The sequence below is a fragment of the Eublepharis macularius genome, chromosome 1, assembly GCF_028583425.1.
Source record: "Eublepharis macularius isolate TG4126 chromosome 1, MPM_Emac_v1.0, whole genome shotgun sequence".
Classification (NCBI taxonomy): domain Eukaryota; kingdom Metazoa; phylum Chordata; class Lepidosauria; order Squamata; family Eublepharidae; genus Eublepharis; species Eublepharis macularius.
The window spans coordinates 230,211,068-230,236,915 of NC_072790.1; the positions used below are offsets into that span (position 1 = coordinate 230,211,068).

Below are 25,848 nucleotides of genomic sequence, written 5' to 3' on the forward strand. Positions count from 1 at the left end.
ATCAGCAAGTGTGAAATTGATTGGTGGTAGATTTGGGACAGACAAAATAGTATTTCTTCACAGAACATATAAGTAAAGAATCTCTGCCACAAGGCATGGTGATAAGCACTAACTTGGAAAGTTTTTTTAGAATGGTTACACAAATTAATATGAGAGGACAGCTCTATCAACAGTTGTTCTCCATGAAAAAGGAAAGTGGAATCTCAACATTAAGAAGCATACCCCTGAATATCAGATATTAGGGGATAAACCATGGGAAAGGCTGTTTCCCTCCTGATCTTTTTGTGGGTTTCCTGGAAGCATCTGGTTAGCCCAGCCACTATGACAAACCACAGGCTCTTCTTACATAAGTTAAGATCTGCTCCACAAGCCCTGCTGTCTGTGCCCTCCCCCCTTCCCTGCCTTCAGTGATGAGATGGGTTGGCAACCAGAGACAGTTTTTTTCAGTAGTAGCACATCGGTTATGGAATGCCCATCCACTTAGATCCAGAGGAGTTAGCCCTGTTAGTCTGTAGTAGCAAAATAGTAAAGAGTTCAGTAGCACCTTTAAGACTAACTAACTTTACTGTAGCATAAGCGATGGTAAAGAGCTGATGAAGAGAACTGTGGTTCTCAAAAGCTTATGCTACAGTAAAGTTGGTTAGTCTTAAAGGTGCTACTGGACTCTTTACTATTCATTCACTTAGGGCTTTCCTGGCATTCTTTTAGGTGCCAGGCCAAAACATTTCTCTTCACTGAGGCTTTTACTTGGGGGTGATTTTTAACATTATTTTAGTCGGGAAACTGGTTTTAACCTGTCAGTGGTCTGTTTTTATGGTCTATAATTTTACAATGAGCTGGGGCTTTTTTAATACTGGCTTTTTAATTAATACCTTTTAACATTCTGTTTGTGTTATCTTTATTTTGTAAGCCACCTTTGGCAGCTTCATGGAGCAGCAGCATAATTTTTTCCTAAAGAAACAAATAGATAATGAACTGCTAAGAAAAAGCCCAATAAATAACTGTGCTTAATTTATTCAGGCTATGAAATTTAGATTTCATGGACTTAAAATACACACTCACACCCAAAACTCTGCACCCAGCACCCAGCTGCTTTGCTTGGGATTCTACAACCAACCCAAGCTGCCATATTGATACTTCCAAATGAATTTTGGTAATGCCAGATCCCAGCCAAGCGTCCCCTATAAAGAAGGGGCATTTAACAGGAGTTCTTGATGGGGACTGGGACTGACACTCCACCACTTGGGCAAAGTCCTGATCCAAGTAATTCAACTTCTTCCTGTTCTCCTTTCAGTCCTCCAAGTTGCGGAACGCATTCTGCATTTCCTCATTAAGCTGGGCAAAGTCAGCTTTGATCTTGGCCTCTCCATCCTTCACTGGATCCTGGGTAAAGAAACAAAGGAAAATTTATGACCAGCAAGCTCATTGAAAAAAAAGCTAAACGATGGATTAACTTTGGGGAAAGAAAGAAAGAAAGAAAGAAAGAAAGAAAGAAAGAAAGAAAGAAAGAAAGAAAGAAAGAAAGAAAGAAAGAAAGAAAGAAAGAAAGAAAGAAAGAAAGAAAGAAAGAAAGAAAGAGGGGGGAGGGAGGGAGGGAGGGAGGGAGGGAGTGGTTAGAGTGTGTTCTAGGATCTGGCAGAGCCAGGTTTGAAACTCGGCTCTGCCATAAAAGCTTGCTGGGTGACCTTCAGAAGGAAGGAAGAAAGGAAAGGCTGAGCAGTGAACAACAAGAGATGAGTGTAAATGGAAAAAGAAAGCCCCACCAGCTGCCACTTCATGGCCTCTTCTGATCTACAAGCCAGAGGTCAAAAGACAATGTGCTCCCCCCACTCCCCAGCTTACCTTGAACTTCATGGAGCTCAGTTTGTACATGATGTTACTCAAGTTCTCGCGGATTAGACCCCATGTGATCTTGTTCTCGGACTGGGCTGTGGACTCCACCGCGTGGCGGGCCAGTTCGTAGAAAGCAATCATGTTTTGGAGCATGCCCACAGTCTTATAGAAAGGGCAAAACCTGGAATGGAATGGGGAAGCAGGAGGAGGGGGGACACAGTGAAGAGGCCATGTCTGAACAGCAAGCAAATCAAAACACACAGGCCTGTCAAGGACAGGTGAACAGTTTGGAATGGCACCTTCTTTCCCATCCTACATCGCAGCATATTGACTATGGCTGTTAAGTCAAAATGTGACCCTTTCCCTTTTCTAGCTAAAGCAAGGAAATGCTTGCTTAAATGCATACTTTTTGTGGCTGATGGCTTCCAGACATAATGTACCTCTTTGGAAGGAGATGGAGAGAAGGAGCCTCCCCTTCAGAACATAACCACCAAAGGGGACAGAAGTTTGAAGTTTTGTTTCTGGCTGTGAAAGACAAAACTAAGTGGTCAGTCACCAGTCCATCTCCCTGCCAGATCTGAGCCATGTTGCCAAACCTTTCACTGTCTCAGGCATTTGACTGAAATTAACTGGAGAGATTTTTCTTTGAGGTCTGTTCCTTTCCCTCCATTGATTGCCTAATGGTTTGTTTTTGACTGGGATTCTGCTGCCCAGTGTCTTGAGAGTTCTGTAGCAGAGAGGCCATTGAGTTTTATAAATACATATCTTTTTAAACATATAATTCTAAACATTTGTCCCCATCAAAGTGTTGACTTATCTGCAAGCCCATTGCATTACCTGTGCAATGTAAGAGGAATGCCATAGGGATAGCGTTGTCAACTCTGGACTGGAAAATTCCTAGAGATTTGAGGGTGAAGCTTGAGGAGGGTGGGGGTTGGGGAGAGAGGGACCTCAGCCAGGTATAGAGCCCACTACTCTCCAAAGCAGCCATTTTCTCCAGGGGAACTGATGTGTGTAGTCTTCTTCCTACTTAAAAGATGAGCCATATTGGTGATGACTCACCTTTTATCCCCACTCCCGGGCCCAGACACCCAATCTGGCCCAAATCAGGGCTGGATTGAGCAGCTGTGGTCTAGCAACCTTTCCAGCCCCTCCACTGCTCCTGGGTCCACAGCCAGGCAGATCGGGGCCAGATTGGGCAGCTGCAGCAGAGCACAGGAATGCTCCAGAGCCCTTTCCTCCACCACCCCCAGCAGTGCTCCCGGGCCCCACAGCCACCCAAATTGGGGGCCAAATTGGGTGGCTGTGGAGCGCAGGAGTGCTCCAAGGCCTGTTGCATCCCCTCAGCAGCACTGCCGGGCTCTGCAGCAGCCCAATTTAGCCCAAATCAGGCTGATTTGGGGCCGATTCAGCCCGCTGTGGAGTGCAGCCAAATAAGTTTTCTAGTGCTCATTGTATTTTTCCCCCCAACAGTCTTTGTTGCTAGTCAGTTATAATTGTAGATCTCACCTGGAGATCAACAACCCTACATAGAGAATGCCGTTCTCTGTAGGCTTGGCCTGGAGCATTTCCTCGTTGACACAAGCACTACAGTACTTAGTGGAACTTGGGCAGAGGTTGGCCTTACAGGTGTCCTGTCATCTTACAGCCACACTAAAAGCAGGAATCTTTGATGTGTCCTATGGGCGCAGGTTCCATAAATACAGGAAATAAAAGGAGCCTGGAGAAGCTCTTCTGAGGCCGATGCCAAGAGGAGAGAAAGCATTTTGTACGTTCTCAAATGGATTTTCTGTTGCTTTTTTAAATGTATTTAGTAATTTCTACTGACAGCTTCCTGCCCAAAGGCTGACACGATATATGAAGCCGGCTGACCTGTCGTAGGAAGAGTAGCCATTTTGTTGCAGGAAGTCATCCTTGATCAACTTGGCCACCTCAAGGGTGATCTTGTCAGCTTCAGCAAGAGAGGCCTGGATGTTTTTTTAAAAAGACATAACCAGGAAAAAAAGTGGGGTGGGAGGGAGAGGAGACAACCAGCAGGGATCAGTCACATGCACTGGTCTGACTTCCTTTCCCTGACAATTCACCCGATACCCAGTGCCCTTCCCCTGAGAGGTCAGGCTTGGACTGTGATTTCTCAGTGTTGATGGCAAAGCATTTTGCTCACATTTGCTGCCTCTTTCTGCATTGCAAGTAAGGGGATCTTCAAGCAGCCTGGTTAATTTGGGCTGCAGGATGGAGGGGACAAAGGTCTGCAAAGAAACTAGGGCCCACAAAGCATGCCTCTAGTCTCACCCTCAGCCAGCTGCTCCTGCCCCATAACTCTGTCCACCCTAAATCTTCTACCCATGCCTTTTTTACTTCCAGGGGGTCTCCTTTCTCTTCCTCACCTTCCCAACCAGCTGAACGATCTCTGCCAGGTCTTCTTCCTCCTGCAGGATCTCTTTGGCCTTGGTCCTCAAGGCGACAAACTCGGGATAATGCCGCTCATAGTGTTCATCCAGTGCCCGCATGTACTTGCTGTAGCTAATGAGCCAGTTTACGGATGGGAAGTGCTTCCGCTGGGCCAGCTTCTTGTCCAGGCCCCAGAAGACCTAGATTGGGACCACAAGAAGGCAGTTGGCAGGACCATGCAGGGCAGTGTGCAACAGAAGAACTGGCAGGGGTAAATGAGACTTACCTGGACGATCCCCAGGGTTGCTGAGGTCACTGGGTCAGAGAAGTCACCACCAGGAGGGGACACCCTAAGAGCACATGGAAAATGAAGCAAAGCATCAGCAAAGGCTCAGCAGAAAATCTGGACCTGCTGCTCTACCCAGCTCTAAGAGGACAAATCACACATGTAGCTGGCTATGACGCCCCCTTTTTAGACTTAGGCCATTTCCACATGGCTTACCTTGTTCCAGAAAACAGCGAAATCTTGCAAGAAGACGCTGTTATTGCACGAAATCACGCGAGAAGATGCGATAACAGCGTCTTCTTGCGAGATTTCGCTGTTTTTCAGAACAAGGTAAGCCGTGTGGAAATGGCCATCAACAACTTAAACAGCACTAGAGGTGTTTTAAAATTCAAAAATAATAAATATTTTATTTAATATTTAATATTTAATATAGGTAACTCAATATAGATAACTCTGCGGTAAAATCAGTACATCCTCAGACTTTAGTTTTTATGTTTAATATAATAATAACAACAACAACAACAACAACAACGATGGTTGTTGTGGGTTTTCCGGGCTGTATTGCCGTGGTCTTGGCATTGTAGTTCCTGACATTTCGCCAGCAGCTGTGGCTGGCATCTTCAGAGGTGTAGCGAAACGTCAGGCGAAACGTCAGGAACTACAATGCCAAGACCACGGAATTCAGCCCAGAAAACCCACAACAACCATCGTTCTCCGGCCGTGAAAGCCTTTGACAATACAACAACAACATTTGATTTATATACCACCCTTCAGAACAACTTAATGCCCAATGTTTCAGACTAATGAGAGTTACTTAAATCCTTACTTTGAGAGGCTTTTGTTCCAGTGTTTCCCCAAACACTCAAGTACACTTTCTTTGAGTATTCTCTTACTTTTTCTGCTTTCCAGAAGGTTGGTACCCTCTTTCCAGCACCCAAACTCCTTCTCTTGAAACACCAGTACTTGTCTTGAGTTTGTAATTGACCCTTAAGGTCTCCAAAGGCAGTTTCTAACCACACCAGACCAGGGATCTCTTCACTCTTCAGAGATAACTTCCTGTTTGACTGGGTTGGGAAATTATCCTCTCACTAGAAGATCTATCCTCTTCCTTTGGCCCAAATGGGATTCTGTGCTAACTCCCCAAACTTCCTTGCCAACTTTCCCCCAGTTCTCTTGTCCATGTTAAACTGCTCTCAGTCAGGGCTAAATCTCAAAAACTGTCAGTACTCAACTCCTCTCAGCTAGGGCTGAAATCAGACTCCCCTCTCCCCAGCATCCCCAGAAGTCTTTTTCTGTTTAGCTTATGCTACCTGTCACTCAAGGCTCTCTGTTTCTGTGAAAATTTAACCCTTCATAGTCCTTCAGCTGTTTGTACAGAATTCCTAAGCTTTTAAAAAGTGCACTCTATCAAGCTGGCATAGACAGAGGTCGATCAAGGATAGTATCGCCTCAGAGCATATGGCTGTTTCCTGGATTTTATCTGGGACCATTTGAAACTGGCTAATGCACAGTAGATTGCATGTGTAATGTCTTTGAACATTACACCCCTGCTAGGACATCCAGTGATGTCAGATGTAGGCCAGGAGGGGTTGGAGGTCAGGTGTACTCCTGCTACGGTCTCCATGCAGAAGAGAACATTTTCTGCAGAGATATCTTCCAATCTTTTTTTTAAAATCAGTTCTCTTACTTCACAGAAACCTGCCTGTCATCTTCATCCAACGTTTTGATTGAAGTGTTGAAACAGACACATGTAATCAATTAATTGCATAATAGCCAGACAGTTTATCTGTGCGATGATCTTTGCTGGCTTAGCACCTTTGTTGGAATCACTTTTGCTTCTCCTGTTCCCTCCTTTCTAGTCTGACTTTGCAGCTAGACAGATAGATGAGAAGAGGAGGAGATAAGAAAACTTACGCTCCGACAATGCTGACGCTCCCCTCCCGCTCTGGGCTGCCCAAGCACTTGACACGCCCAGCTCGCTCGTAGAAAGATGCCAAACGGGCACCCAGATAGGCTGGGTACCCACTGTCTGAAATCAAAAGGGGACAACATTTGTGTCAGGAATTTCAAGCAGGCTAGCAAAAGGAGCTTTCTCAGGACTGAAAATAGGATCCCTTTTGTAAACTGAGGTCACTGTAGTGCACTAAGTTGGCATGCCTTTGTTCACTGGTTCATGTACCTTTGTGGCATGGGGTAAACATATCTGGCAGCTACAAGCAGGGCCCTGACTGTGGTCTGGATTTTTTGGAAGGATTGTAAAACGTACCTTTGCCAGAGCTTTTGGCTACTTTCTTTTGTGCAACTGGGTTTGGGGGGGGTACTCACGTTGGCTCCAGTGATGCCTCTTTACCAGGGACAATCCTCTGGTAAATAGGGGAGCCACTTGTGGAAGATATTGGGTCAGGTTTTTAAAAACTGTCTTGTTCAGAACACACAAACGTACTAGAACTTGCCCCCATCATGTTTAGTTTGGCCTTGGAACATATGCATATGGGGGGCAGGAATTGGGAGCCCCCTGATTCTAGGGTACAGGCACATGAAATTCATACACATGGGCACAAAATGCAGTGTGCACCTCTTCTCTTCCATCCTTCCTCACAGCAACTGCCCATCCAGATATTTAAAGCTCCAGTACATATTTCAGCTGTATATGTTGTATTGGAAGTCCAACCATCATGAGAGTAATAATTCTATTAAACATTCTTGAATATTTTTTAAAGGAAACTGTTGCCATCAGTTTAGCATAGTCCAGGACTGGACCTTTAACTTACTGGGAAAGTTTCCAATAGGCCCCTGACAGGATCAAGCTGAGCTAAGCCTCACCTGTTCTCTCTTTCTGCACAACAAACAGTTGGGGCAGAGCCCAGTAACCTGGGACCTCCCAGCACAGACCCAGATGGTGGTAGGCAAACCTTCACCTGTTGCCACCACCAACATCAGCCAGATGTGAGCCAAATGGTCTCTGTGGATCTGATAGGATTGCAGGGGCCATTCCACATGCCATACAAGGAGCTAAGAATAGATATGGGCATGAACTGGGAAAAAACCGAACCATGCGATTTGTGGTTCATCATATTTCACGAACCACGAACTTTCACAAACATGTCCAGGTTTGCGAACCATTTCATTTGGTTTGTGAAAATGTCACATCCAGGTCAGCAAATCGTCACTTCTGGGCCAGCAGAAGGCCACTTCCGGATCAGCAGAAGGTTTGCAGGAAGTCCATCCCCTGTTGCCTAGGAAACTGATTGATCAGCCTATATAAATCCCTGGTCTTGCAGGGTGAGGGGGAGAAAGACTCAAACCATGATAATGGTTACCTGCTGGCATTTCAGCCAAACGCCCAGAGATTTCACGAAGAGCCTCAGCCCAGCGGGAGGTGGAGTCAGCCATCATACTGACGTGATATCCCATGTCACGGAAGTATTCTGAAAGGGTGATCCCTGTGGAGGGGGTGGGGGGGGCAGTTGACAGATGAGAAAGGAGAACAACATGGCAAGAGAACAATTTAAGAGGAAATGAAGAACAGAACCAAGCCATGAGAAGTCATTGAAAAGAAAAGAAACCCACTACAATCGTATCACTCAAACTGATCTAGAAGAAAGCCTCCTCCCTACCTCAAATAAAGGAAGAACATAAGACTGTAAGACCCTCTCTGGATCATACTATATAGTTCAGCAACTCATTTCCAATATTATCCCAAACAGATGTTTTCTGAAGGGTACATAATGATTTCTTCTTTAAAATGCTAATAGCAGAAGAGGAGAGGCTGTGTTGAATTATGAAACAGAAGGGATGAACCTTTCTCTCCCTTCCTTGCATGGTTCCAAGGCAGAAGGCTGGTTAGCATTTTATGGACAGAATGGGTATGTGTGATCTTCATCTTGTCTGTTTGAGCCCATTATTGCCTAGGATTGGACAAGAAAAGAACAGCCACACCTGTGTATATGGAGGCCTCTCTGGCAGCCACGGGCATGTTGGACGTGTTGGCGACAAGCGAGGTACGTTTCATGATTGTCTCCGTCTTGCCATCCACTTCCATAGTAAGCTAAGAGAAAGGGGAGAAAGCTGAGTGTTTGGAGAAGATATCGTAGGGGTATAAAACAAACCACGAAGGGGAAATTGGTGGAGACTGTAGAGGAGAAGTAGGGGAGCAAGAGACTGGGGAAAGAGCCAGGCTTCCTACAGAAAGCTTGTTTACGTGGTTCTCTCTTCCTTCACTTGATCTCATAACAACCCTGTGAAACAGATTAGGCAGTGAAAGAAGTCATTTTCAGACATTACAGCTCCAAATATGAAGAACCTCCCAAGCACACATGAATCTTCCTATATGCAGTTGCCACGTTGTCTGAATGGAGGCAACATATGTATTTTGCATACACATACAGCTTTAGCATTCACAAAACGACTGCTAGATTTTTCGTGGTTCTGGTTCACATGAACTGAAGCTGTACATGTTGCCCCTGTTCAGGCAGCATGGCAATTGCACATATTGAAGGCATTGCAGATGGCAGCTGTTCCTCCTGATATGCACAGTTGCCAGACCTCCTGGTATGTTCGGATGTAGCAGCTGAAAAAGACTAGAGGGTGAATGGCCAGGGCCACCAAGTTTGCTTTGTGGCTAAGTGAGGATTTGAACTTAGGTCTCCCCCAGTTCTAGTCTGCCACTTTAACTACTATACCACACCATCTCTCTTGATTTCAGCTCCAAGCACTGGCACTGTAGCCAAACAATCTTGTTGAACTCCTGTCATTCAGAGTAGACAGCACTGGGCTAGATGGACCGATGCTCTTAATCAATATAATCCATCAAGACAAATGCAATACTGGGTGGATACGTTTGTGCCAGCCTTAGGCAACATGAAGATTCCTCACCCACTTCCCTGTGACTCTCACCTCGGGGAAGTCCCGCAGCACCTCTGACATCTCATTGCCCCGTTCTCCACAGCCCACATAGATGATGATGTCACTATTGGAGTACTTGGAGAGCGACTGTGAAATGACTGTCTTGCCACAACCAAAGGCTCCTGGGATGGCTGTGGTGCCGCCTTGAACACACCTGTGAGAACACGGGAAAGGAGAAAAGAATATGGAGAGACTCTGCCTCTGTTTCTTCAATGGGAATGAGAATTAAGACAATCTGAGACAATGTCCCGAATTGCTGTTCCCCCAACAAAGACAGACCTCTGCCACTTCTGGAGGGGAATTTGGTACACTTACTACAGGAGTGGTGTGATTGCCCCACTGAAGCTATGGAATTCTCCAAACTTTCCAAGACTGGGGGTGCAGAAAATGAGAATTTGCTGGAGTTTGTGCAGAGTGTCTCTGGATCTGGTATGTACTCAGTTGGCTAGAAAAGCACACCCTCCAAACAATTCCCAAATGAAGATAGCTACATGTGTGTTTGTGATTCCCCTGTGATCACATCATGCACCCCATCAACTACGTAGTGATGTCATGGCACTGGAGAATGCAGGCCAAGAAGGTCCTCCCACCCCTCACACTCTCCCTCTGTTTGCCAGCTTCAGGCTGGCCCCCTTTGCCTCTATGGTTGGGCCAGCATGGGTTGGAAGCCCCCCAGAAAATGACAAGGTGGCAACCCTGATGGCATTTTTGCTTGCACTTCAACAGAGTCAGGAAAGGAAGGCTTACGGGAAAAGGGCATCCAGCACTCTCTGGCCCGTTAGCAATGGGTGATTGGCCGGCAGCTTCTCTGACACGGGCCGGATTTGCCTCACAGGCCACACTTGCACCATCGTCAGTTTCTCCTTCACTCCCTCGAAGTCCAACTCCAACACCACATCCTTGGGAAGACGGGGGAGAGGGGAAGACAGACAGAGCCAGCATGACATGGTTAAGCACATGAGTTGTGGCCTAGGAGGCCAGTGGTTTATCTGAATATTTATACCTCACTTTTCTTTCCAGTGGGAAACCAAAACAGCTTGTCACATGGAGCATTAGCCCCTCCTCCATTTTATCTCACATAGACAACCATGTGAGGTAGGTTAGACTAAGAGAGAGAGAAAGAGTGAATGGCTTAAGGTCACCCAAAGTAGAGTGTGTATTCAAACCCGAGTTGCCCAAATATCAGTCTGACACGTTAACCAATTGAACCACATTGGTTCACATCTTACCTCAGTCATAAACTTACTGGATAGCCATAAGCCATTAACAGTTCTCTCAGCACCACTCTCACCCTGCTGTCATAATGGTGGTGGAGAGTGCCGACAAGTCTCAGCGAACTTATGGCGACACCTGGCGTGGTTTTCATGGCAATAGGCTAAAAAAGGTGGTTTACCATTGCCTGCCTCAGCAACCCTGGTCTTCACTGGAGGTCTCCCATCCAATTACTAACCAAGTCTGACCCTGCTTAGCTTCTGATGAGATCAGGCTCACCTGCCTGCCCCCCCTTCATCCGGCTGGGATCAGGCGTGGAGCAGGTGGCAATGCCCGCCCCCAACTGGCCAGGATCAGTGCGGAACAGGTGGCAATGCCCGGCCCCAAACTTCACCCAGCTGGGATCAGGAGTGGAGGAGGAGGCAATGTCTGCCTGCCCGCCCTCCCCTTTCTAGAGCCGTTGTATTTTTTCCTACAATGGGCTTTGTTGCTAGTTAAAAATAATTGGTCTTTTTTCATTGGCTGTCTGATTAATCAGAGTAATAATTCCAGAGGAGTAGCCATGTTAGTGTCTTGCTGCAAAATTAAACAGGTGTCTTGAGTCATTTTCAAGACAAATATGTTTTTACAAGCAGGAGACTCACCTGCCCACTTGCTCTCTCAGCCCCACCCACCTCACAGGGTGTTTTGTTGTGGGGATAATAACAACATACTTTGTAAACTGCTGTGAGTGGGTATTAAGTTGTCCTGAAGGGTGGTATATAAATCAAATGTTATTATTGTTGTTGTTGTTGACCAGATAACTGGCCCAAGGTCACTCCACAAGCTTACATGGCAGAGTGGGGATTCAACCTGGGTCTCTCCGATCCTAGTCTGACACACTAACCACACTAACCCAGCCAGCCTGCCCACTGCTGCCTCCATCTTCCCAACATATGCATGTTGACGCCACTCCTCACCAGCGGCGGGCAGTGAGTCAACACAGCTGTGGGCACTAACATCAGCATCTCTACCAGATAGCTGACAAAGGTACCCAGCCCCAGCCGAGAATGTCTGCAGGAGGCCACTCATCCTATGTTGCATGGGACAATTGCCCCCATGAGAAGGAATATGTTCTCAAAATGGAGGCCATTTCTTCTGCTACCTTAACAGTTTAAAATTTTGATCCACACCTCTTTTGTTTTTTTGTGCAGACTTGAGGCTGACCCAGGAGTTGCACAAACATCCCCCTACTCCTTACCTGATCCCAGTGTGCAGATTTAATGATCCGCATGCAGAGCTTCCCAGTTCAGAATTAGATATATGATTCTATCATAAGCTTCTGTGGACTAATGCTCATGGGGTCTCTAGCCTATAAAAAACTCATGCTAGAATAAAAACAGATTAGTTTTTAAGGTGCCACAAGGCTCCCATAAAAAAGAAAACTTTTTAATGGGAGAACAAAAAGCTTTCAGTTGATAAGCCTAGCCAATAGATCGACTGTACGTTGCACTTCTTTTAAAAATGGCATCCTAGAGTATTTCAATGTCCTCCTTTCTCTAGATATGTCCTGTATATCAGACTGCCTACTATTGTTCTTACCCAGTAAATCTGAAGGCTAATTATAGCAAATTATTTGCTACTGACCAAGCATTCCCATTTCCTCTCCCCCCCCCCACACCTAGTAACTTGACCTTTGCAAGCGCAACATCCTACCGAGGTATCGTAGCTTCCAGCTGGGGCAATGTGAGTCACAGTGCCCCGGCACTTGGGTGGCACCATAATCTTATGTTTGATAAGAGAGTTTTCTTGTACAATTCCATAAATATCCCCACCAGTTAAATGGCTTCCAACCTAAAAATGAGAGGAAGAGAGGAGAGAAATGTTAACAGCATTAAAACAGTCAAGTTTCTAATCCTTATGACTGTGCTAATGGGATTATGGCTGCAATCCTGAGGATGCTTTCCTGGGAGTAATCCCTACTCAATAACATGGGACTTACTTCTGAGTAGACCTGCTTGGGATGGCTCCCTATGTGGGCAATGTTCATAAAGCGTGATGGTACATTTTAAGTTTTGGTTTCAGAACTAGGCCTTCCTCAGTAGTAGAACTGGTGATCTGTTTCTATATAAACATTGAACAGAAATGGCTCATCAAGTCCTAAAACCTGGCTACCATAAACTTGACTAGGTTTCTGGCTCTTACCCGGATGTTTGGGCTTGGGCTGAAGTCCCATTTGAGGTCTCGGGACAAGGCTGAGATGTTGATGCCCCGGGGGATGTAGATGCTCTTGGTTAGCTCTGTGATATCTTTAAGGGGACGCTGGATCCCATCAAAGATGGAGCCCATGATGCCGGGGCCAAGCTCCACTGACAGTGGCTTTCCAGTCCGCAGCACAGGATCCCCTACACACACCCCCGCTAGGACAAATGCTCAGGAAAAGCTTTTGATGTACAAAAGAGGGAGGCAGGGAACCAAGGAGAGGGTACATATGAGGCTGCCTTATATCGTCAGACCCTTGGTCCATCAAGATCAGTATTATCCACTCTGAACTAACAGTGCTCTTTAATAGAGGTCCTTCACATTAACTACTGCCCTGTAGGGGGAAGGGGGAAGGACTGTAAACAAAATCAAAGGGAAATAGAGAAGAAATCAAAGAGTCAGCAAAGCAGAAGAAAACAAAACTTTTCAGGAAGGATACAGGTCTCCTCATACACCTGGACAGTGGCCAAGTCTCCCTCCAGGCGGATTATCTCGCCTACCAGCTCAGAATGGCCAACACGTACCAGCTCGTACATGGCAGCCCCAGACATCTTGCAGGCAATCACCACTGGCAACGGAAGAGAAGAAAATGAGAAATCTTATGCAGGGGGTTGTTGTATCCCAGCCGGCGCCAGAATCAGGACGGTGAGTGGAGTGTCCCACCTGCAGTCCTGGTTTACCCTCCCTTGATTTCTTACTATATTAAAAACAAAGAGGCTATAAAATTTGCAACTTGTCAGCTTCCATTTCAAGTTAGAAAAGAGGGGGTAAAATCCTGTTAACAAAAACCAGTGATGGTTAGTGCTTCCTGAAACTGGTATACCTCCAAACTTCATTGACCTGATCTGCCCACCCACCTGACTTTGCTCCTGGTTAAGGGTGACTTTTTCAAGGTTGTTAACACTCTTCTGCTCCAGTGACCCTGAAAAGAAATCTCTCAGTGGCCCTTTTCACACTGCTTACCAGGACTCGCAACGACGCAGAACATCGTGCTACAAACGTGGAAAATCACGTTTTCTTGCGCGAGATTTGCGAGATGTCGTGCAAATCTCACGCGAGAAAATGCGATTTTCCACATTTGTAGCGCGATGTTCCGCATCGTTGCGAGTCCTGGTAACCAGTGTGAAAAGGGCCAGTGACTGTGACCTTGGTAGGATTCTTAAAGAAGATCAAAGATGTATTAAGAAAGTGAGAATTAATTAATAATGGTGTTCATTATAAACAGGTAAAAACTTCTGAACTTCAAAGGGCTGTTCTTATTCAGGTGCAGTGTCTGGTGCTAATAATTCACAGATATTGAAATAGGCTTGGAAAGACAGTGAAAGGCATTTCTGTTGGTTATGAACATTTTTAAAGAGAAGGCAATGGGGGCTTCTGAGGCTGTGCCAAGATGTTCAAGTCTTGGATCCATTCCCAGGAGACTCTTTGTGAGTAATAGGATTAGCTAGCAATACACTTTTAAAATCTTTTTCAGATGTTCTGCCTATTTACTATGGATTGTTCCCAATTATCTGTGTTCTCTAGGATTAATTAAAAATAGATTTTAAAAGATATTTTATTCATGATTTAAACTGTTTTAGAAAATCCTACCAGTGACACTGAAAAATCACGGGATTGTGCTGACCAAACTCTATCAGTTCTGTATAGGATAGCTGGGGCAGGGGGAGCAGAAACCCCCAAAGCCACTGGCTTTTGCTTATGAAATACACAAACAAGCCCCCAAGCTTCTGGCATACAAGACAGCCAGGATCAAAACATAAATGGGGGGGCGGGGCGGGGGGAACAGGATGGCAGGCATTTTATGTACTGGAGTAACAATCCCATACATTGGGGGACTGGGCAGTAAAGGTTTTTAAACAGCTAGACCTCCTTGGTTCTCAAACAAAGCTTGGTGCAAGGCAGAGACTTTGAATAGCAAGGGGGAGCAAGGCAGCTGGGACTGCTGAGGACTGAAAGGGCAGCTATGACAGCTCTTAGAACATAAGGATATTGGACTGATGTTGCTTTGTGACTAAAGGGTAAAGTTATACTTCCCCTGCATGATCAAACATATTGCAAATTCCATGCTGGGAACTTTATCCTGGGCAAGAGACACTGGGCAAGAGGAGAGAGTCTGAGCCTTTCCCCCATGTTGTTTTCCCAACCTGAAACTACCCAAAGGGCACTATTTGCACCACTGGGATAACCTATGTGAACCCCCGTCAACTCATGTATCCCCCAATAGGATAAATAGCATCCTCAGGCCCATTTCAGATCAGGGGAACAGAACAGTGGGGAAGGCTGAAGAGCCCTCTGTCTCCACATGCTGTGGTCTCTTGATCCAAATTCAGCCCACATGTGTGTGGCATTAAGCACAGAACTCACAATGGATGTTTGATCAGACAGACCTGAGGAAAAACAAAACATGCAGTTAGGCCCTAAGACTGAGAAGAAGGTCTGCTGGGTCACCTTCTGACGGCAGCTCCCCAACCTCTCCCCCTCGATGGCATTTAGCAGGGTGGTGGGAGAAAAAATAAAGGAAAAATTAGTATCGCACCAACACTGTTATGCCACTTCTAGCACAAACCTGGAAACGGCATCCTTGCATCAAGGAAACCTGCAATGTGCTGATGTCACTTCTGGTGTCACACTAGAAGTGACATAATGGTGGTGTTGGCACAATGGTGTTGGCACAACATCAGTTAAATTTTCCCTGCCCCACAGATTCTCCCACCACAGCTGTAATCTCCCAAGTAGCAGTTCTACTGACTGCCTTCTTTCTGTCACTTCAACATATACAATTCTCAATTGGCTTATTACAAAAGTCACTGTATATGTTCAATATTCTCTCCTTGGCCCATCATTTTATCTATTTGTTTATTTAAAAGGCCTCTGAGTTTCCAACATAAAATCCACATGAATCACAGATAGAAAACGTCCAGTAAACAGTAAAATGTTAAAAGATTAAGACCAGTAAAATGGGGGTACATGATGTGATCGTTGGGGAATTACAAATACACGTGTTGCTGTTTTCATTTGGGAAATGTTGTAAGGGTATACTTTTCTAGCCAACAGAGTACATACCAGGTCCAGAGACACCATGCACAAATCCCAGCAAACTCTCATTTTCTGCATCCCCAATCTTGGGAAGTTTGGAGAATTCCATAGCTCCAGTGGGGCAATCACAAAGGGAACAATGCCTGCATCAAAAGGAAATATAAAACAAAAACAAAAAAGACAGAAAGACGCAAATGACAAGGGGGAACTATATGTGGCATAGGTCAGACTAGGATCTGGAAGACCTAGGTTTGAATCCCTACTCTACCAAAGAAGCTTGGTGGATGACCTTGAGCCGTTCACACACTCCTAGCCTAACTTACCTCATACAGTTGTTGTGAAGGTAAAATGGAGGAGAAGAGAACAATGTAAGCCACTTTGGGTCCCCACTAAGGAGAGAAGCAGGGTTTAAATGAAGTAAATTAATAAATATATGCGGCCCTGGGTGGGATAAAAAGGTATAGGAAGACAGATTCCCACAGAGGCAGCTTACCACAAACCTTCCTATCCGTCTGTAGAATTTAGCTGGTGGGTCACAACAGATAACTGGGCCACGCACAGCCTTTGGTATTTTTCTCTCATATCCCTTTTCCCTCCAAGGAGCCCAGGGCAGTGTACATAGTTTCCTGCTAGTCCATTTCATCCTCACAACTACCCCTATGAAATAGGTTCGACCGGGGGCCAGTAAAATATAGTAAAAAGTTACTATATCAACATTCAGAACAAGAGATTAACAAAGAACCAATATATGAAAGCACATTTGTATAACTGAAAATAACGGACTTTGCGAGTAATAATCGCCCAGAGCCCCTGAGGATGGGCGGTTTATAAATCGAATAATAAATAAATAATCCATAAAGTTTCCACAGCTCAAACACTCGTTGTTGCGAGTCTTATATTAAAAGTGCCACACACAAGGTCTTACAATAGGTAATCAATATTCACAGGCACACATCTCTGCATAGTTGTTTTAGTACACGGGCATAAATCTGTGCATGGATTACTGGCACCTGTTCACCTCTCTCATTGCTCTCTCTGTAATGGATCTCTAATGTAAAGAATGCCATCAAGTTGCAACTGGCTCATGGCAACCACATGCAGTTCCACCTTTGGGGGTTTTCAAGGCGAGAGATGAGCTGAGGTGGTTCGCCATTGCTTTCCTCTGCATAGTACCTTCAGTCTTCCTTGGTGGTCTCTCATCCCTTCTGAGCTCTGATAACATCAGGCTAGTTCGGGGTATTAGGGCTGCTATAAAAGCATCTCTAAAAAGCCCTTTAGTCCCATAAAAATCTTTGCCTGCCATTCCCATCACACACTGTTTATTCTGGCATCCCACCTATCCCTCCAACATATTTTAACATAAAGATATTTTCCCCCTTTTTAAAAAAGAGCCATAGTTGGTGCTGAACTGAGCTCTACAGCCATAGGGAACATAAAGCCCAAGTTAAGCCAGAAAGCTTCATGGCCAATCATGCCAGCTTTCAAAGTGATCAGATTTTGTGGCAGATCAACCCTTACAGATTCAGATTCTAGAGCCTCTGGAGATTTGCTTCACCTAAGGTGAGTCATATACAGGATTCTATATCTTATGGTTGCCAACTTTGTTTTTTGAGAGGGATCCTATAAAATTGCAGGCAAAGCTGTTCTTTGTCAGGGAAAGCTTTAGTGGCTGAATTTCTGCAACTATTAAAAGCATAGTAGCCAAGAAAAAAATATATTGGCATTTGGCAACCTTGTTCCAAATGTGTGTATATAACCTTTCCCTCCCCTCCGTTCTGCATGCCAAGCCCCTGGCCTTACCCTTTGGAAATGCAATGCCTGAGAGTAGTAGAAAACCCTGCTTGTGAGTGGATCCTTAGCTCACCCCGTCCTTTCCTTCTGCTCTGGAGAGATCTGCAAGCAGGCTCAGTGGAGTGGTGTCTCTGAGGAGGGGAAGGAAGTGATCATACAGTAAAAGTGGCAGAGAAAACAGGTACAGCATGGTTGCCTTCTGCCCTGGAACTAGTTCCAACCTGATGGTGCCACAAAGAGCTCAGCAGAAGCTGGAGGTCATTGGAAGAGCAAAGCCCTCAGACGCAACAGCAAACATCCATTCTGTTTACTATCAACAGCTTGGCCTCTTTCCTTGTGCTTTGGAGCAGGATCCTCCTGATACCATAAAGATACCATAAAGAGTTAGGCTGAAAGTCAGAAACTCTGCTTGAATCACTTCATATTCTGTTTCTACACATGAGAAGTGGTTCGAGTAGCGTGTGTGTGTGCGCGCGTGTGCATGCAGGTACCTCATAATGTCCCTATTTTCCCCTTGGTGAAATGTAACGAGTGTGAATTCTGAGCATGAATTGTTTCAGGGTTTGGTATCCTTCTTCATGGTTTCTAGAATGGTACAAGATCTTGATTCCAGTGCAAAAATATCACTAATTTTAAAGAGCAAACAAAAACAAACAAACACAAGCTATCAGATGGGGAAAATGTCTCCTTATGAATTTCTTCCTGTCAAGCTTGAAAGCAGTTATTGCATATAGTAGGGCCGAGCTAAGAAAAAAAGACCTATCACCCAACAGTTTAGAGAACCTTGAGGCACCTTAAAGACTACAAGATTTATTGTGGCAGCACCTTCCATGAACAAGAGCTCTGTGGCAAATGGAAACATACACACCCAAAAGTTCGGCCATAACTATCTAGTTAGTCTTTGAGGTGCCACGACTCCTTTGAAAGCATTAATACTTTCCCTTATAATGCTAATAACAGAGGGGGGGAGTGGTTAGAGGGTTAAACTCACTCTGCCATAAAGCTTGCTTCAATAACCTTGGACCAGTCCCTCTTTCTCAGCTTAACCTACTTCACAGGATTGTTGTGGTGAGGATAAAATGCAGGAGGGGAGACTGATGAATGCTGTCCTTGGAGGAAGGGTGGGATAAAAAAAGTACTAACTAACTAACTAACTAAATAAATAAATAAACAAATAAAGGAGATCCTATACAGCTATGAGGCAAATTGAGGCCGTGTGAGTCTGTTATTCGTATTTTATACAGTGATCTTTGTCTGGTCTATTTGGATCCTATTTGCCTCTGGCAAGAATTTTATCCTCCAGGTCAAACAGTAAAAAGAGAAAGATGGAAAATCTAGGAAGGAGATGTTTATGTGAGAGTGCTCACACCTTGGTCAGTTCCTTAGTTGTTTTAACTCCTGCCGAGAACACTATAAACATGCTTAGGGGCACTTTTTGCTTTTACATCAATTTAGGTTGTGTGTGTGCGTTTTTTCCCTGTCAGAGGGGGAAGGAACTCTCCACAAGCTCAGGGACACTAAATTGTGATTCAATTCGTTTTTTAAGGAGATCCAACCCTACCCCTTACTTAATATTATGACTTCCATTTGCCTCGCTCCCACCCCTCTTTAATCTCTGCTGTCACCAGTTATTATTCCTCTGCTTGCTTCAAAATGCTTTCCAGATTCCTCTTGATGCTGCTATGTGGGCAACAAACCTAATCCTCCCCTCCACCACCACCCCGCTCCGTTATTTATGCTCATGCAAACTTTACCACACTAAGCAAATGCTTTCTGGCCCGGCCTGCCTTTTCTCTGTAGCGGCAGAATCTGTTGTCAAGACACACCAGTACAGTTGCTATGGGCTCCCGGTTGCCAAGTAACCAGGCTCTGCAGTGGTTTCCTCGTTTAAGGTAGGCCTGCTTTAATGTTTTTACCTTTATCGCACACAAAAAAATTCAGTCAGCGTTCTGGTTTGGAGCAACATTTCCATAACAGAACTGAAAAAACAAAACCTAACAGGACCACCTTAATGTAGTCTGTAGATATGCAATTAGTGCAGGCGGACTAATTAGTGCAGCCTAGAATAGATAGCTAGATATAGATCTATATAGATCTATATATATAGATATATATATCTATAGATCTATATCTATAGATATAGATAGCTCTTGCAGGGGGGGGGGGAGAACCATTATTTTAAAAACCAAAGAAATATAAATGAAACCTGCAAGTTCAGAAGCAGCTTAGTTCTGAACACCAGATTAGGGGGTAAACAGCAGAGGAAGGCCTTGCTTGTGGAACTCCCAGAGGGTGGTGCCTTGGTGGGCAATGTCCTGCCATTTTTCTTCACCCCCCCCCCCCACTTCTGCTTGATAGGATGGCACAGCAGGGGGGCAATGGGAGAGATGAAATGGCATCCCACAATGACTCGATGTCACTTCCAGATGTGTAACTGCATACGATGTCTCAGGATCATGGGACACTCTGGGGTTCTCCTGAAACTCTATGGTTGCACAGCCAGAAGTGACATCATGGAACCATAGGATACCATTTGAGTAAGGCCCACCCCACCAGTCTCCAGAGGGCCACTGTTATGAGCAGATGGTCTGATCCTGGTAGGCATAGATTCATTATGTAAGAATTTTGGAACAGCAAGTAAGGCCTATAGCCTAATGAAACATGATAAAGCTGATTTCTACTGAATCAGATCCATAGCTTATCAAGATTCGCATTAACTGCTCTGACTGTCAGCTGCTCTCCAGGGTTGCAAGACAATGGAGGTCTTTCATATCACCTACTATCCTTTTAATTTTTTTAATGGAGATCCTTTTAATGGAGATGCATGGGATATTGAACCTAGAGTCTTCTGTGTGGAAGGCAGATGCCCTACCACTGTAGTGTCTGATTAGATGGAAAGGAGGACAACTAGCCTACTGTTCCTTTAACTACTGTGTAGAGGATTTTGAAAAGTGCATACCATCAAGCAGGGCTGCAGGAAATGGGGAGAAAGAAACCAAAATTCCTTCTTCTGCACAACAATGAAGGAGAAAGGAGCTCTGTCTGTTTTATCTGGCTATTGTATTGCCCCATACAGTTTGGAGCTGGACCAGAAGGACAGCAGAGATGGTGGCTTTTGCAGAAATGAATAACGTAGGGACGTTAGTTTGTCACTTCACGTCCACATCATAACGCATACCTTTGTTTGCACAAATCCAGAAACTAAACTAAACTTTCAATAGAACTCTTGTCTGGGATAGATGTTAAGCAAAACTACAAGTTGGTGAGGGGATTTTCCTAGATATGATTAAATGGATTAGCAGTGGTCTCATCTGCTATCGGGGCTGGATTGGAGATCGTAGCCTACAAAGCCCTCCAACATTTTCTAGATTAAATCAGGGGACAGACTTGCAATCCCCAATTTTCATAATAAGGCTCTCTTTTAGAATCCCGCCCCCCATCCCCAGCTATTACACCTTGCTGAATGTTCTAGTGGAGGACGGGGGTGTGGCAAATACAGGCCTAGGTAAGCTCTGCTCAACTCACCTCCATCTTTCTTCCTCCACTTCCTTCCCCCCACTGCATTCTGAGATCTGGAGTTCCCAGAAGACCTGGCATTAGCCCCAAGTCTAAAATTATCTAACTGTACCACTGCTCAAAAAAAGATAAGCTGGAAATAAAATGTTTTATTTATTTGCTAAGTTTTGTCCTGAATTCTCCGGATATTAAAAAAAAAATCCAAACCACCCTAACCTAAGTGTCTGTCTGTGTTCTCACAACACAAGGCTCCTTCTATATGCTGCAACTTACCCTAGCTACTGTAGACACGCCTAATGTTTTGGTCCCTGATCTTGAAAAACCAGGGCCCCTGCTTTTACTTTTAATGATAAATACTAATAGTAAATTAAAAGTATTATGTAGATTGTGTTCTTACTTTTTTAGCAATTAACCAAAGAGGGCCATATTAGCAGACAATTATGTGGCACTTATGTTTTAATTCTGCAGTAAGGATTTTCCCTTCTCCAACCCTCTTATTGTACTTTTCTTACAATCTCTAGTTACAGACAGGCTTTCAAGGTCTGCAGATTGAATGTCTTGTCATTTCATGTTATTTTGGGATCAATGGGCTATAAAGATCTCTGGAATATGCCTATATTGATCAAATATCAACTTCTTGCTGAATTCAGGGTGATCTTAGTGAATACCAGTCTAGTTAAGAACTCAATCTGTTGCCTAATATTTGGCAATAGTTATTTCTTTAAGATGCTATCAAGATGGGTTTTATATGAGTATTGAACTATTTTATTCTGCTATGCATTTTATTCTAGTTTATTATATTGACACCTTGTGCTTAAAACATCTCGTTGAAAGAGATTATCGATAGAAGATAGGGACCAAAAAGGGAGAGGAAAAGTACCTTGTTTGTTTTGAAAATGGCAGGGAAGGATGTTACAGAGTAAATGAAAGCAGTGAGCAGTTTGTAAGGGGGAGGCATTCAGGCAGTGGTCTTTGATATGAGAATAGAAATATTACAAGCATATCCCTGCTTTATTTGTAAAACCTTAAGCCTTTTGTTTTTCTTTAACATCCAGTCTAACGAAGCTTTCTAGTGAATTTGAAAGCTTGCTCGTTCCTTTGTGAATTTCTGCCTTGCCCTGAGAAGTGCTTCTGCTACTGTATGCTCTCATTGACGGGCAAGGCTGCCTGTACCAATTGATTAATTTCATATCTACCTTTGTTGCTCTGCCCCCTGCAGGTCAGACTTGGTATGACAGCCTCCAGCAGCAACTGGAAGTGGAACCCGGTTGTGCTCAGTGACCTCGTGGCCCGTGGTTTCCATTCATGCAATTTGGTACAAGGGAAGCTGCTGATCTTTGGGGGCCTGAAGTCGCCAGAGACCCAGGAGCCACCCCTCGGAGATGTGGTGGCCTTTGACACATCTCTTCAGACTATCCAAACGATTGCTCCTGAATGCGGGTACCGCCGCAGCCACCACGAGGCTGTGGTTCTGGGAGATCGCTGGCTGTGCATAGTGGGAGGTTGGGATGGCTCTCGAAGGGTTTCGGATGTGTGCAGCTTTGATGCTGAGCAGGCACAGTGGGAACGCTGGACAGCGGGATCCTCCAATGCACCTCCAGTGGGCTTGAGCAGCCACACCTGCACCAAGCTATCGGACCACGAGATGCGGGTGGTGGGCCGCGAGGGTGGGCTGCGTACACAGCGGCGTTATGCCAGTATCTACACATTGCATGTCAACCCTGCCACCAAGACCTACTGGTATTTTATGCATTTATTTCTTTTAAAGGCATGTATCCTGCTTCTCTATAAAATATATCCAGGGAAGTTTATGGCGTGACTACTAAAAATATGAACAAAACCAGTTAACCTCTCCCCCAATTATAAACCTGCAGTGGCTGGGAGTGGGTATGGAAATCAAGTAATCCTTGTGTACCACTCTGCTTGCTAGGTACAGAGAAGAAGAATCTCGCACTGCGTCTCGAGCCGGGCACTCTGCAATGCTGCTGCGCGATACCGGCTCTGGAGGAAAGAGCAGCGGCTACAAACTCATGGTGTTTGGTGGACGTGATTCTGCTGACTGTGATGTGGCTGGACGGTGGGGAAAAGGGAAAATTCATGTGAGTGTTTGCATATGGGGGATCCTGGATACAACCAGTGTTAAGGTTTGGCTTGGGCAGACACATTTGGATACCTGAAGGCAATCTAGATGGAAAACCTGAAATCTCTCCCCCTATAAACTCTCACATTCATCCCCAAACAAATCCTTCCAGCAGGCTGTTAGGTGCAACATTCTTGGGAGAAAGCAACGAGGTACCAGCTACAGGTACCACAGTCCTGGCTAGAGGCAAGCATGGACATTGTCTTGGTCATAACAGGAATCAACTTTGTGAATTGGACCCTTGAAATAAGAGAGCTGAAACTATATCTCCAGCTGGTACCGTAGCCTCAAAATTTAATAAGAACAGGCTTGATAGTAAGACCCCTCTTCTCATGCCAATGAGCACTGTCTTCTCTTTGCCTTTTGGGTGCCATGTTAATTTATTCTGCAGTTAATAATTTCCATGGAATTAAGAGTGAGAAGGATTTGTTTAAAGAAAAAACTACATCACCATTGCTCTAATGTATATGAACTGTGTTTCAAAACAGACCTCAGCAGTTGTGGAGTGTGAATTGGTAGGCTGTGCACTGCAGGGTACCTTTGTGCCTTGATGTCAGAGATTCTACTCTCTGAGATCCAGAGACCCTACAGAGGGAATTGAGACCTGAAGAAAGTCTTCCCCAAAAGACAAAAACAAGAGAGTCTCTTACTAAGGACAAATATCAGAAAACAGGGAGGGACCAAGCAAAACAGTTGGAGCATATATATCAGTTCAAATATGTGAAGTTCAGGTCCGTGTAGTTGCTGTTCAGTCTCAGACCTCCTTAGCTTGCTGGCTCTACAGTCCCTCCTCACCAACCCACACAGTATCCCACCTGAGTATTTCCTTTAGTAATTCACCCCTGCTATTCCTTTCAACCCACTTGGGCTGCTATTTCAGCTACTGTACCTAATGGTAGGTTCCTGCTTTTGGAGAGTTAAGAATTAAGTGTATAACCCTAAGGGTATTCTTCTACTTCTGTAGCTTCCTCCTCAGAAGTTTCCCACCTATCTCCTCCTCAGGTCGATTCTGTCCATGCTCCTGAGCTGTCGGAAAAGATCGGCCGTTTGGTCAGCACCGTAAAGGGATCCCAGCAGGCTCCCAAAGGCTTGCGGCACCAGTCCTGCACTGTAGTGGGTCCTTTTGCCATCATCTTTGGAGGGGAGACTTTATCCAGAGGCAGGGATGCTGTTTGCAACGACCTCTACATCCATGATACACGTAAGGGAGTTCGTTATTTGAAAGCCCTTCCCCTTCCGAGAGGGCACATTCAGCGTCCAAGTGCTTCTCAAAATTCCTCCCGAAGGTGATCAGGCAATCCATGACAAGGAAAGAAAGCTGCCCTTTTATTTTTCCCAGTGGTTTTCTTATAAATTCTCTGTGTTGCAAAAGGTCCTGTAGAAACATAGTCAATCTGGTAGAAGGCAGGCTCAGAGTGGGACCTCAGACCTCCTCCCCCTACACCCCATAACAGCCTGGCTGGTTTCATAGCACAAGCTGCTTCTCAAACTCCTGTTTCAAAACTGATTTTACATCCCTAACTTAACCTTTTCTTTCTGAAAGTCAAGAGGAGGATGCGAGTGATGATTGTCAAGCTACAAGTTGGCCAGAGTTGCCTCCTGTAGAGGCACAAACTGCATGCCAACATAGTTTAGATCACCCTTCCCCACACCTCTACAGTCTTCACTTAGGAACTTCTTTTGCACCCCACTAGCCCAGGGAGTTAAGTGTGGAATGTTTAAGTGGGTAGCTGTGTTGTCTGTGTAGAACAGCATGATTTGAGTTCAGCGGCACCTTAGAGACCAATGAGATTTTTCAGAGTGTAAGCTTTTGAGAGTCAGAGCTCCCTGGTGTCTGAAGAAGGGAGCTCTGGCTCTTGAGAGCGTACACTCTGAAAATCTTGTTGGTCTCTAAGGTGCCACTGGACTCAAATTCTGCAAGCGAGAAATGTGATGCTCTTCCAAGAATCTCTAGATACACACTTTCTGTACATCCAGGGTCTTCACCAGCAACCTGGTACCACTTTCCTGGTTCCAGCCGAGCCCAGAAGAGAGTTGGTCATCGCACCTGCCTTTGGAACGACAAGCTCTACCTCGTTGGAGGGTTTGGAGCAGATGGCAGAACCCCATGCCCAGAGATCTGCACTTTAGATATCTCTTTGTGAAGTCAATGATCCCACGTCGTTCAAGCGAACCGCCAATCTCAAGTTTGCCAAAGTGCTTCCCCCAGCTCAGCAGGAGGAAGGTTGCCCTTTGTTTACATGAAATAAAAGCCAACCTCTCTCCTCGCATACAGAGCTTGTCAAACAAGCTTCTCCGGTCTTTCCATAGAGGAGTGGGGAGCAGGGCTGATCCAACTGGCTGACCAAAAAGAAAATGCCTTGTTTAGGGGGAGAAACTATTTCAAATATAGAAATAAAATTTTATCCAGTTTAAGGCTTGCTCTCCGATGGTTTGTAAAATCTAAAGCTGATCCACCTGAGATTCACACACATGAACTGACTCAATGCTTTGGGTT

At 45.0% G+C, this 25,848-nt stretch overlaps 2 protein-coding genes across 3 annotated transcripts; one reads left to right on the forward strand and one right to left on the reverse strand.

The window, feature by feature from the left end:
* Positions 1–994: 994 nt before the first annotated feature.
* On the reverse strand, positions 995–17,809 carry LOC129329366 (V-type proton ATPase catalytic subunit A-like). Its single transcript, XM_054978909.1, has 15 exons — positions 17,705–17,809; positions 15,932–16,047; positions 13,308–13,436; positions 12,812–13,026; positions 12,323–12,460; positions 10,163–10,314; positions 9,407–9,569; positions 8,450–8,558; positions 7,831–7,953; positions 6,425–6,539; positions 4,511–4,574; positions 4,221–4,424; positions 3,706–3,800; positions 1,843–2,014; positions 995–1,383 (listed from the first exon to the last, which is right to left on the reverse strand). The coding sequence occupies exons 2-15, from the start codon at positions 16,011–16,013 to the stop codon at positions 1,291–1,293; spliced, it is 1,854 nt and encodes a 617-aa protein (XP_054834884.1). The 5' UTR covers positions 16,014–16,047; positions 17,705–17,809; the 3' UTR covers positions 995–1,290.
* Positions 17,810–19,534: 1,725 nt separating this feature from the next.
* On the forward strand, positions 19,535–25,719 carry KLHDC9 (kelch domain containing 9). 2 transcript variants are annotated; one of them, XM_054992220.1, is made up of 5 exons: positions 19,535–19,587; positions 22,436–22,951; positions 23,142–23,310; positions 24,354–24,552; positions 25,329–25,719. In XM_054992220.1, exons 1-5 carry the CDS (start codon positions 19,535–19,537, stop codon positions 25,493–25,495), a joined length of 1,104 nt encoding a protein of 367 aa, XP_054848195.1. In that variant the 3' UTR covers positions 25,496–25,719. The 2 variants fall into 2 exon arrangements, with proteins under 2 accessions (XP_054848195.1, XP_054848187.1); XM_054992212.1 differs by having other exon boundaries at positions 19,570–19,587; positions 22,431–22,951.
* The last annotated feature ends 129 nt before the right edge of the window (positions 25,720–25,848 follow it).

Coding starts and splice junctions, on each gene's coding strand:
- LOC129329366 (XM_054978909.1), bottom strand. CDS start 16,013: ATGGAATTCTCCAAACTTCCCAAGATTGGGGATGCAGAAAATGAGAGT. Junction 3,801..4,220: donor TCGTTCAGCTGGTTGGGAAG/GTGAGGAAGAGA, acceptor AAAAACATCCAG/GCCTCTCTTGCTGAAGCTGA. Junction 1,384..1,842: donor TGAGCTCCATGAAGTTCAAG/GTAAGCTGGGGA, acceptor TTCTTTACCCAG/GATCCAGTGAAGGATGGAGA.
- KLHDC9 (XM_054992220.1), top strand. CDS start 19,535: ATGGGCTCCCGGTTGCCAAGTAACCAGGCTCTGCAGTGGTTTCCTCGT. Junction 22,952..23,141: donor CCTGCCACCAAGACCTACTG/GTATTTTATGCA, acceptor TCTGCTTGCTAG/GTACAGAGAAGAAGAATCTC. Junction 24,553..25,328: donor CCTCTACATCCATGATACAC/GTAAGGGAGTTC, acceptor CTGTACATCCAG/GGTCTTCACCAGCAACCTGG.